Here is an 11,936-nt window from a genome sequence, read left to right as displayed (position 1 = left end):
ATACGATTTAATGTACCGGTTTTGGATTGGAGTAATAAAAAATGCATCCATGTTTTGTTCAAAACTTTTTTTTCTAATGGCCATACTTTTTGAGTTATAGGGCGTTTAATGTTGGACTACCGGGCGTAAAGTGGATAATTTGAAGGTTCTGCGTACCTTTTAATTTAATATTACAAATTTATAAAAATGTGCCGTTTGGCTTTGTCTATCAAACTTTTGACATTTCATTATATTTCGTACAGCTAAAAAAAGAGTGTGTACACGCGTTAGAAGTTATACTTCTTTGCACCTCTTTGGCGTATGGAAAATAAATCAAATTTTAACAAATAGTTAAGATCAAAGATAGTATAAACACTCAGCATTTAAGGTTAATATAAACAAGTATAGATTTTTATTTATTTATACATATATTTTGTTAATATACCAGAAATAAAACAAAACGAAAAATATCACATATTTTTTAGATAATAATGTAATCATTTTTAATTAATGATGTAAATAAATTAAATGCACTCAAAACAGTTTATTCAAATCAGTTTTATCACTAATATTATATTAAGTATAAGTTAGTATTTACTAATAATTTATTAATATATATAGATATACTAATAAATTATTAGTAAATACTATCACCGTCGCGTCGTATATGAAATTGATTTAATAAAAACACCAAAATGGTATTTATTTATTCATTCATTCAATATATTATTACTGTCCGTATCGTACCGAGTACGACGCCTGACCAATTGGTGCTAGGCGCCCACCGGACCATCCGATGGTCCGTAACAAATCCGACCATGTGTTCGGGTTATTAGGTTGAGCGGCTGGAAGCTACTATTTTTGGTTTTATTTATTTACTATTTTTTATGATGTGATAGAGCATTGGTAGCCAGAGAGGATACTACGTAATAAAAGGTGTGACTGCCTACGTAAAAATTGAAATTTAGTTTAATAGGTAACGTGCAGTGATTTGAAATAATTTTGAAGAATATTTCTGTTTTTACAAGATTATAGCCACTACCTATCAATGACCTCACGGTTGACGGTCCATACAATCGCTTTTTTCAAGTTGAATCGAGTGAACGTAGTGTTGTCTTTGGAATCGAGATTCGCTGAATTTAAGAGACAAAAGAAGTTATAAACCATTATTTAAATATATTAAAAATACAATTCTAACAATATAAAATAAACTGAAGTGATAAGTGAACTGTGAAATGAAAAGTATACATATTTAGATAATAAAAAAAGACTGGACTTAAAGGTCTTAGTTACCAGGTCATAAAATCCCAAAAAAATAAATGAATTTAATATTCTCTTTGAGCTCAAGTTTAAGACTTGGCTGTATGGGCTTTTGACCCCTTTGCCTGTCCAGATGGACGAACAGAACCAAAAAAAAAATCTAAGCAAAATACAATAAAAAGAAATATTGAAATCTATTAATCGGTAGATTAGATAAGACACAGTAAATGTATTCTCGATTAGACGACTAGATAATTCTCAATTCCTATTTCTAACGATTTACTAATCTACTACTACCTTTTGTACAACATACCTATCTATATTCTGTAAATATTCCCATTGAAAGCCGGCACAGACAGACATATTAACTGAAAATGTCTGAGAAATACAATGATTGTGATGTAGTAATAAGGCCTGCAAAGCAGGAAGACATGCCGGCTGTTGCTGATATGATTCAAGTAAGACTTACAACTTTGGAGCATTTAGGTGCATTTCTGCATTCTAAAATACATATCATTTTTCCTCAATGGGTTCTCATAGATACACATATGGCAATTAAACAAACTTTTTTAAATACTATTTAAATTTATTCAGGAACTTGCTGATTTTGAGAAATTGCCAGATGGACCTAAATTATCTGTGAAAGGTATACTTACCTAAATTTTGTGTTTTCAGATTTATTTGATTGCAAACATATACCAGAGGGTATAATAATGTTATTTACTGCATTTTAGACCTTGTTAGAGACGGATTTGGGTGTGACCCCCCAGCATTTAGGTGTATAGTAGCAGAGTTGAAGAATAAAGAAAATAAGCCGGTGGTAGGATATGCACTATACTTCCCGACATATTCCACTTGGCAAGGCAAGTCTATGATGATGGAAGATCTGTATGTGCGCTCAAGTGAGAGGAAACATGGAATTGGTGGAAAACTGTTTCAAGCTGTTGCCAAGGTTTGATGAGTTCTCACCTGCTATAAACATTAAGTATATAATTTAAGTAATTAATAACTGTGATTTTTGTTAGGAAGCATTCTCATCAGGCTGCTCTCGTCTAGAGTTTCATGTGCTGGAGTGGAATGATGCTCGATGTTTTTATGAAAGAAGAGGTGCCCTAAATCTGACTCATTCTGAACAGTGGTGTTACTACAGGCTGACAGGGGAAGCTCTTGAAAAAGCTGCTCAGGATTATAATACAAATGAATAGACTCTTTCATCTTGTGCTGTCATATAATTATATTTCAATATAATATTTTGTACAATACAACCAATACATTTTATATTATAAATTTGGAGAGATTTATTATAATATATATACATTTGTAAATTCCATGTGGGTTCTAATTATTATTGTATGTGTCTTGATCTACTTACTACTCACTAGTAGATCATTCTTTATGTTTTTTACTATTCACTGTCACAGTAAAGTTATTTATTGGAGTCAGGATGAAGCCATTTCTTACATGTAATTATAAATGCCATCTAAATAACTTAATGGTTTAGATTTATATGACTATTATGTAATAATTCCTGAACCAGTGTGGATACAACAATATATAATATTGGTATGCCTATACTGACTTTTAATTTATTAAGTGTTTAAAACAATTAGTCAGCTAGTTAAGATTGTACTTTTTAATTTTTAACATAACAGTTAAGATACGATATAGTCAATCATCACTTACATCCCCAGGCTCCAAAATCATTATAAATCCTGTTCACAATAAAATGGTTCTTGTTATGGATATCAGATGTTTTAAACATTAAAATATTACATTGTTGATACATTTTATTTCAATAAAGAAGACTCATACTTAACATATTAGTGAAGACATGTTCACGTCCATGAAATTTGTAAATTAATAAACCTATTAAATGTTTGTTCATAATAGTTGAGTATTTCTCAAAATAAGTGTACATAGGAACAAAGTGTGCCTTGAACAATTAAACTAGTAAATAATTATTATGTGATTGATTATTAAATCAGACAAAAAAAAAAAACTAAAGGAAAAATACTTATTTGTCTTAAAATAGTAATGAAGAAATATATAAGCATCTTCTTTACTACCAACATATTATACTTTTTAAAACAATGTCTTCCTATAAAAATCAGATTGCCACCCAAGTTGCTAACTATGTTTATATCTCATAAAATATCTACATTATTATATTATGTTATATTGTGTTTTACTGTTGCTGTTTTTGTGAGGTTTTATAATACAGAAATAACTAGGTAAATACCATAAAATGAAATGATACCATTTACTCCCTAAGTATTTTTTTACTTTCAGGATACATAGTGAAAGCATCTCTTAAATTTTAAAACAGGCAAAGGTATCTAGCTATATTATGAGCGCTTTTTGATCTGCTGTTTTTTAAATGGATTTGTGTGAAAATCAGTACGTAACAACATTTTTGTTAGTTACGTGAATACATTTAATAAAAGTAAAATTAAAAGCCTTTCAAAATTAACCTTGAAGTTATACTGTATAGACGAAAATTATGTTAAAGAGAAATGTCTAATACATGAGTTTAAAAAATAATTCAAGCAGAGAAAATTAAGAAAAGCTCAGAGTACAATTGGGGCGAGCCAACACACAAATAAGAAGACAGGAATTGCGAAACAACCTTGTTTACTCTTGTAATAAAAAAAAAGAAACAAAAAAGGCGAAAAGAATCTTCGGAAAAAAAATTTACTTACTTAAAATTTTTATATTATAGATAAGTATTAATTGTGAGTAACAACTAGTAATAACTTTAGAGCTGGTGTTTCAAATTTAAGTCACTAAGTACGTTTAAAAATAATAAAGTTTAAGAAAAATAATGTTCAGTATATAATAAATACATACCTACAGTATTTTGCCGCAGTAGACCAATCCTATGCTTACAATTTTTCATTTCTTACACTTATTTTGAGAATATCAAGTTATTGTTTATGTATAGATTATAGTCTAAAGTATTCAAGATATTTTGATGGAGCTTTGAAACATGTAGGTATATGATTTTATCAAGAGGTTATTTTAAATTTAACATTGCCTGCAAGTGTCTCGTCAGGCTGTGGAGGTGTGCCTGTGGCCAGTGCCATACCAACTCCTATTGAAACAGCATGTAGCCAAACCTGGCCACTACCTAGGCAGGTAAGTTTAGGTATGTATCTATAGACTAGGAGTTGACATTAATTGTTAACAGCAAAGGAACTTAATCAGTTTGTAGGTGGGTACATTGCATAATATGTACCTTTATACCTACAGCTATATTATGAAAATAACACAATATAGTAAACCTTATCTATATCATACTTACAAAATAATAACAAAATAATACATTGTGAATCAAAAGCAGAAAATGAATCATATGTATAAATAAAACTGTTATTGTTTTATGTAGGTACCTACCTATGTAGTCTATTCGACCTGTAGGTACCTATTTTTAGAAAATATTTGAAATAGGTTTGTGTTGTAAGTAATATACTAATATGAAGTTGTATTACGGCCGTTTTCATTAACCTATCTATCCTTAGTTTAACTTACGGATACATTGCTGTCACAGTTTAATGACAACATCTTAATATCTATCCATAGGTATGTCCAATGCTATCTGTCAATAGGTTATTGAAATGTAAGTAAGCGTAAAAGGATAGATTTGTCTACCAATAGTAAGTTAAACTAAGTATAGATAGGTTATTGAAAACGGCCGTTAATCTACATCTTGTTTAGCTTGCAGAATGTCAAAGATAAGCTACATCTGCTACTAGTTATTGTATAGGTAATTATCACACTTTTTTAACATTTAGTGAAATTTCTTATCACGTTGGTTTTAGGCCTGTTGAACTAAAATGTTAATCTGAATTAATTACAGATTATGTTAAACCTAACAAGAACTATTCAGTCACATTCACTGTCGCACCAGCGTTGTAGTTGGTAATACTTACTTAAATACACAATATACACACACAAATAATATAATACTAGGGACCCATGACTACTGTGAAATGCTCTGCAATACAATTGTTAATCTGTATCCATCATGAAAGGCGCAACAACCACCTCATTCTTCGCAATAGTCGGAGGACATTTCGAGCTCCAACACTATCTATGATTATAAGTTAAAAGTGGGTTCCTTTTATTATAATGCTCTGTACTCATCAACAAGAAATAAACTTCTAGAACTATTAACCTAATGTAAGACTTAGCGCCTTTGAACAAGTACTTATTAATTAATGGCTAGTTCGCGAAGATATAGTGCTGTTTGACCAGTGAGAAGACAACGTTAGGTCGTGGGACACCTCCGCCTGCCCTTGCCAGGATCTGTGTTATAGACCACAGCCGTGACGGCAGCAACCGGCCGCGGAGTACAGCGCGCCCATCCTCGATGCTGAACATCGTTACGTATGCAGGTCACACCTCTCGTTCGCTACGTGGAGGCCATGAGTTTCGCGTGAGCGGTCACATTGCGCTGGTGGAGGAACCCGCTGCCCTCTTCTTCCTCGACGTTCCCGAGACCGTACTGGAAAGTGAGAATACATTTTATGTATTTGAGATAACAACTCGCAACTGTCTTATACCTATATTTATATTTCAGCCCCTAAACATCATAGGTATAGCGATACTAGTATATTCTCTATAGTATTTGTAGTTATAGTAGTGCTCTTGTGCATATAGTAGTACCTATAATAATAATTATTCTCCTTCATTTATTTTAAACGCCTGCTACTATGTATTTATGTTACGAGGGCGTCCCAAAACTAGTTAGCCTAGTAATGAAATAACTTTTTGAGGGTGGTATGCACTTTATTCATCGATGATCTAATCTTTTGGGCCCTCAACATAGCCATCTACTGCAGCCATTATTTCGTCAATGTTCTAAAATTTTTGCTCCGCTTAATTTTTTTTAAGTTTGAAAAACATCTAGAAGTGTTAGGGTGCCAGTGTGCCTTGCTTCCACATCCGGCTTATTCATATATCTATCTGTGTTATCCTACAGTTTTTGCTATATTTAAATTAATAGCGATAATATTATAGTTAATTTTAATATAGTGATATATTCCAAAGCTCATAATTGCTGGCTTACAACAGTCCGTAATCTCGCTATTTTACCGAGAAGATTTTTCAAAAACAATTACCCATCTAGTAATAGGTATTTTACTCGATCTGCCTTAAAGCATTCGACTGTGTTAATCATCAAATATTGGTAATAAAACTACGGCATAATGGTGTATTGCAATACTAAGCGCTAAGCGCAATTAGTCTGCTAAGGTACTTAAGTGACAGAAATGAAAAACTGATTATAAACGGAACTATCTTTTCTGCTGTGCCGTTATATATGGGAGTGCCCCGGGTTATATTGGGGCCTTTGCTTTTCTAGTTTATATAAATGACCTCCCTAACGTCACAAGAGATCTATGTGAGATAGTGCTATTTGCCGATGACACTTCATTGATGGTTAATTTAACCAGCCGTAAAAAATATATGTTACGATGTAGCATTGATTGTGTTAGTAAGTTGGTATATAAAGACTATAGTCTGCTCTCTATCTCTGCAGTACGGAGGTGGAGTGAAGAGTGTTGGGTACCTGTAGGGCGTGCAGGTAGTGCTGCTGTGAGTGGTAGCCGGCGTGCGAGCCGTGCGCCGCGTGCGAGGAGTACGCGTCATAGCCGCCGCCCGGACTGGGTTCGCTCTTGATGTTGAACAGCGACGGCGTCGAGAGGAACGCCGGCGCCGTGCTGGAGGGGATCGCGAGCGGGTACTGCGGCGCCGGCCCGTGCCCGTGTCCGTGCCCGTGCACTTGCGACCCGTGCGGGTGTGGGTGCGGCGACACGCTACTGGCGCCCGCCGACTCGGCGCGCGTCTTAGAGTTGGGATGCGCGTGAGCGGCCATCGCAGCCGTCAGCGGGAGAGGAACTTCTGCTATGTTTGCTTTGTTTTCTGCAACTGCCATCAAATTATTATTACTCGATGAATTATACATTTGTAGCTAGTTGTCCCGTGTATGGTGGTGTGCTGACCCTAGTGTGCAGTTTGCCTGATAGGATAACCCGGTGAGTATCAAATGTACGAATGTCAGTAACGGTAAAACCACATAAGTAGCAATATTTCTTTAAAATTCAAAATCAATACGCGGGTCATGCTCACTCATATACTTTTATACATACAGTTTAAGAAAAACAAAATATCTTTAGGCTTATCTTATACTAACAAAATGACTTTTAAATTTTTCATTGGATCTGTTCCAATGTCAGGTAGCTTGAGCTGGAAGACTCTTAACATCAGCGATATTGATGTTTTGTAAGTGTCTCACTTTTAATAATATTTAACTAGAATAATATCATTTGAGATTTGATAGGTACAGGAGTGCCAATCAGAATGGAATACACATGAAGTAATCAAGAGAGAGCTTGTGTGACAGTATTAGGTAGTGTCAGGTGTGTGTCAAGTAGACCCGCAGGCCACTGCTCCACAACGTACCGTCCATGGCGGGAGAGCCCCGGCCGTCCTTCTTGTGAGCGTCTCCGGCGGGCTTGGCGCCACTCGCTGATTTTTTGGGCTTCCTCTTGCGGGTCTGGATGCCGTCTTTTCTCATTGCCAACGGTCTGCAATATACCGCACACATTATTAGTAGGTACATTGCTTATCTACATAACCTATAATTATTTTCTTTAAATTATGTTAAGTGATCAGCACCACTCACATTCTCCTGCAATCGCAGAGGAATCACAGGAGCATTGCCGGCCTTTTAGCGAGGTGTACAGGCTTTTTTCGAAGGAACCCATCTTACATCGTCTGGAAAGTGTTCCAGTTCGCAGTGGCGCAAAGAAAGTTTATTCCAGAGTTTGGTTGTAACTTTTTTACGAGTGGGAGGCTCCTTTGCACGGGATGCCGGCTAGATTACGAAAACATTATTGTGTTTTAGTCTGAAGCGCGCCGTAGCTAGTAAAATTACTGGGCAAATGAGACTTTACGTTTTATGTCTCAAGGTGACGAGCGCAATTGTAGTGCCGCTCAAAATTTTTGGGATTTTCAAGAATCCTGAGCGGCACTCCATTTTAATGGGCAGAGCATCTCAATTGCGATCAGCTGAACGTCCAGCTCGTCTCGTCCCTTATGTTCATTAAAAAAAACTACCAACTTCACATAAATGTTATTGCTGTGTCTACAATCTTACGTTTATATTTATAAACAGTGTATCTATCACCAGGCTCGCAGCCGCTCCAGCTCACCTGTTGATCCCGTGCAGCTTGTAGTACAGGCCGCAGGCGTTGCACACGGGCTCGCCGTCGTTGTTCCGTCGCCACAGCGTGGTGTTGCGCGACCCGCAGTTGGTGCAGCATTGGCCATGCCGCCGCGCTGCCGACTGTCCACAGACGATACGTTAGCGACACTGACACCCGACTTCCTCTTTCATTGCGAACACGTTAGGCGAGTGCCAGAGCAGCGCTATCGTGTCCGCGATGAAGCAAGCGCGACTATACGACTACACTACACAGCACGGGGTGAGAGGAGGGGGGGTTCAGAGGGTACACAACTGGGTAAGCACCCATAGATAGATACATTTTTTATATTTAAGAGGCGGCAAACGTGGAAAAGGCTCACGGGATGGGGAGGCAACCGACCATGTACATTTGCAACAACAGGTGTAAAGAGATGCGTTGCCGGCCTTTAAGGTCGGAGCTCTTTTCTTGAAGATCCCTAAGTGGTATCGGTTCGGGAAAACAGCAGCCTGGCCTTCTCTTCCAAGTGCACACGGAACTGAACGTCGCTCGATATATCGACTCTAAATATGCCGATACAGGCTGTGACAGTAAGAGGAGTAATCTCGAATCTAGATGATACGACAAAGGGAGACTTTTTAGCGGTGAACACACGAACTGGTGTCTATATAGGGTTGAATTGAACCAAATTCTGCCGGCCCTATTCCGAGACTTTGCAAAGCATAGTCTTGATTTCAGACACAATTTTATTTCGGTTCTCGTTCACGCTATCGGGACATGTTCACACGGCTGGTATAGGAAGCGTACCCTGTGCCGTCTGCATATCAATTAATACTGCTGATTTGCAGCACATCCTTGATATGCAGAAGAAACAGTGTAGGGGATATATATGGGTTTCAAGTCGGATGTCGGAAGCATGCACCGTTTTAATCGATCCGATTCGCTAATGAACAATTTGCACAACCTCTCGGGAAGCCCCTAGGATGGCATTTTCGTTATAAGCGCCTTGTGCCACACTCGATCAAAGGCCTTCGCTATGTTCAAGCTCACCGCCAATGCCTCTCCCTTCGACTCAACCGCTTGCTAGAAGATCAGCTGAACCACCCTGACGGAAACCGTACTTGCAGCCGCTGATTAGCTGGTGCTCCTCCAGGTATCCCAAGAGCTGGAGGTTAATAATCGACTCCATTACTTTGGAGAAAATGTAGGTAAAAGCAATAGGGCGGTAGTTGGATGGATCCGAGCGTACACATTTCTTAGGGATCGGGTGCACTAAAGCCGCCATTTATGTTGGAATGGCTGGCTGGCAGTAGTTTCCCTGGACAGCCTTGGCGAGTGACCAGAACGCATGGGTTCCAGAGGGATAAGGCGTACAAGTCTCTCGCCAATTCTACAAATATGTTTCGACTTCGGAATTCGATAGTATTTTGCACTGCATGTAAAAATGCGAAAAATATTAAGGTCGATAGTCCTTAAAAGAAACTGACTTTTGCTCTAACATGAACATGCTCATGCATGTAGTAGATAATATTAACAAGTAACATAACACACCTTACTCTTGCTCTGTTAATAAGCATAAGAAGATCAATAATCGGTTGGCATCTTGTGAATAAGAACCTGACCTATGGCCACCTCTAGGTAGGTATTGATGGCGGTTATGATATACTTGAAACAGAAAGTGCTGAAGAATGAAATGAAGAACTAGTCTAGTTGCTTAAAATATTCAAAACAATTTGAACATGTTTCTTCTCATCAGTATAGGTATTATTTTATTACATAAGTTATAAAAATTCAACTAAGTAATCTTTATTAAAATAAGCATATCTTTTATAAAGCAAGTTGACTAATAATCATTAATTATTCCATATTTAGGCAGTTTTTAAGTCATCAAATACCCAAATTCCACTATTATAAGAAATTAAACTATACAGTGGAAATTTCCTAGACGTTTTTTAGTAATAAAAAGCGCAGAAACATGACGCGGACGTCCAAGCTCATCTTCATAACAAGTTATAAAATATTGCTGAATTGGTGATTACTGAATGATGATGACGCCGCGTGCCGTATAATACACTGACACATTACCGGCCCGTATCGCGCACCGAACCTTCACTACCCCTCACCCACAAACATGCTTGAACTATAGTGCGGTGCGCGATGCGAGCTAGCTTCAAGCTACCAGCGGTCGCGGACTGCAGAGCCCGCTACGACCACGAGCGCGTGCGGGCGGGGCGCGCGCTCATTGGTCGCGGCGGGGCGCCCTCGTCATCATACATAATGCATGCTCGCTGCTCACCGTCTGCCAGGCTACCTCGTGGCTCTTATGGCTCGCGACATAGCGCTCACAGTCGCGTATCCACTGAACTAGTATTTAAAGGGGCACGGGCCGAGTGTGCGCGGACAAAGTTATTATAGTCATTATCTGCGGAGGCTGACGAGGTAGCTCGGCGAGAGGAGGACAGTCGGTCAACTAATGAGGATCATAGCCAAGAGCGAGAGAGAAGGGTGCGGGGAGCGAGCGGTAGCGTGTAGTCCTAGCTCGAGAAGCGGTGCGGCGAGGCGGGGCGCGGGTGCGGGCGGGCGGGGGGTGGGGACGCGCGGGGCGCGGGACGCATGCACTAGTCTACACGCCACCGACTCACCTTCTTCATGCCCCTGGCCATGCCCTCGACACTCATCCAGCGCTGCACGGAGCCGTCCTTATAGAAGCGCGAGAGCAGCTCCGCGTCGGCACCTGTCGCAGAGAGAGCGTTACTAGCGGGCGGAGCGGGCACTCACCAGCCGCTTGCTGGGCTTCACGAGCGGCCGGTTGACGCCGTTGATCTTGTGGTAGAGGCCGCAGGCGTTGCACAGGTAGTGGCCGGTGGAGTCGCGGCGCCACAGCGGCGTGTTGTTAGCACCGCAGTTGACGCACTCACGACCCTCCTCCGCAGGCTCCAGCACGCCATCTGAGGCAGCGCCCGAGTCAACCACCGACCACTCACAAATATCTTCAAGTCTACTTATTTGAAACTTTATTGACAATGTTTATTATATAAGAGGGAGCAGACGGGCAATTGGCTCATATATCCATCAAGGTAGGAGGTGAAGACAAAATATGCGTTACCGGCATTTAAGATGAAGGTTTACTCTGAGCTTGAAGGTCCATAGCTCGTATCGGTTCAGGAATGTTGCCCCGGTAGATTATTTCACAAAGTTCTTTGGAAAGTTGTGGAATGCACATCACCATATGGCTCGGGTTCGCATTTTAAATGTCTTGTGTTGAAAGTCGTCGCTGGTATCAAAAGTAATTGTAATGATAAAAAAAAATAGTAAGTTATCTATGTAGCGTACTTGTGACACATCCATTTTCACGTACCATCTTAGGTCGGCCTGATATAAGCAAGTTCTTGATCGCACACACGCGTCCAGGCAGTAGGTATGAGTATATATGTGAATAGTGAATGTTGCGAAACTATCAAAATGTAGGGTTTGTTATTCTTTATCGAACTG

General features: G+C 39.0%; 2 protein-coding genes across 4 annotated transcripts in view; one reads left to right on the top strand and one right to left on the bottom strand.

The window, feature by feature from the left end:
• Nucleotides 1-1,376: 1,376 nt before the first annotated feature.
• On the top strand, nucleotides 1,377-2,567 carry LOC126979480 (thialysine N-epsilon-acetyltransferase). Its single transcript, XM_050828805.1, has 4 exons — nucleotides 1,377-1,697; nucleotides 1,834-1,885; nucleotides 1,974-2,191; nucleotides 2,265-2,567. The coding sequence occupies exons 1-4, from the start codon at nucleotides 1,614-1,616 to the stop codon at nucleotides 2,442-2,444; spliced, it is 534 nt and encodes a 177-aa protein (XP_050684762.1). The 5' UTR covers nucleotides 1,377-1,613; the 3' UTR covers nucleotides 2,445-2,567.
• Nucleotides 2,449-11,936, bottom strand: part of LOC126979441 (GATA-binding factor A-like) — a 23,686-nt gene continuing 14,198 nt past the window's right edge. Inside the window, exons 3-7 of one of the 3 annotated variants that reach the window (XM_050828748.1) lie at nucleotides 11,223-11,392; nucleotides 8,454-8,587; nucleotides 7,702-7,826; nucleotides 6,809-7,161; nucleotides 2,449-5,743 (exon numbers count right to left, since the gene is read on the bottom strand). In XM_050828748.1, the coding sequence (XP_050684705.1) occupies nucleotides 5,651-5,743; nucleotides 6,809-7,161; nucleotides 7,702-7,826; nucleotides 8,454-8,587; nucleotides 11,223-11,392 (875 nt within the window). In that variant the 3' untranslated portion in view covers nucleotides 2,449-5,650. Of the gene's footprint in view, nucleotides 5,744-6,808; nucleotides 7,168-7,701; nucleotides 7,827-8,453; nucleotides 8,588-11,086; nucleotides 11,179-11,222; nucleotides 11,393-11,936 lie in introns of all 3 variants that reach the window. The other 2 variants (XM_050828749.1, XM_050828750.1) reach the window with 2 other exon arrangements.

This window comes from Leptidea sinapis, chromosome 3 (assembly GCF_905404315.1).
Source record: "Leptidea sinapis chromosome 3, ilLepSina1.1, whole genome shotgun sequence".
In the NCBI taxonomy this organism is placed as follows: Eukaryota; Metazoa; Arthropoda; class Insecta; order Lepidoptera; family Pieridae; genus Leptidea; species Leptidea sinapis.
The sequence above is the reverse complement of the archived record's forward strand: the minus strand, read 5'-3'. Positions and strand labels throughout refer to the sequence as shown.

Bases quoted from the DNA above. Each gene is read 5' to 3' on its own strand.
- LOC126979480 (XM_050828805.1), top strand. From the start codon at position 1,614: ATGTCTGAGAAATACAATGATTGTGATGTAGTAATAAGGCCTGCAAAG. The intron at 1,886-1,973 runs GTATACTTACCT...ACTGCATTTTAG, and splicing joins ACCTAAATTATCTGTGAAAG to ACCTTGTTAGAGACGGATTT. The intron at 2,192-2,264 runs GTTTGATGAGTT...GATTTTTGTTAG, and splicing joins TGTTTCAAGCTGTTGCCAAG to GAAGCATTCTCATCAGGCTG.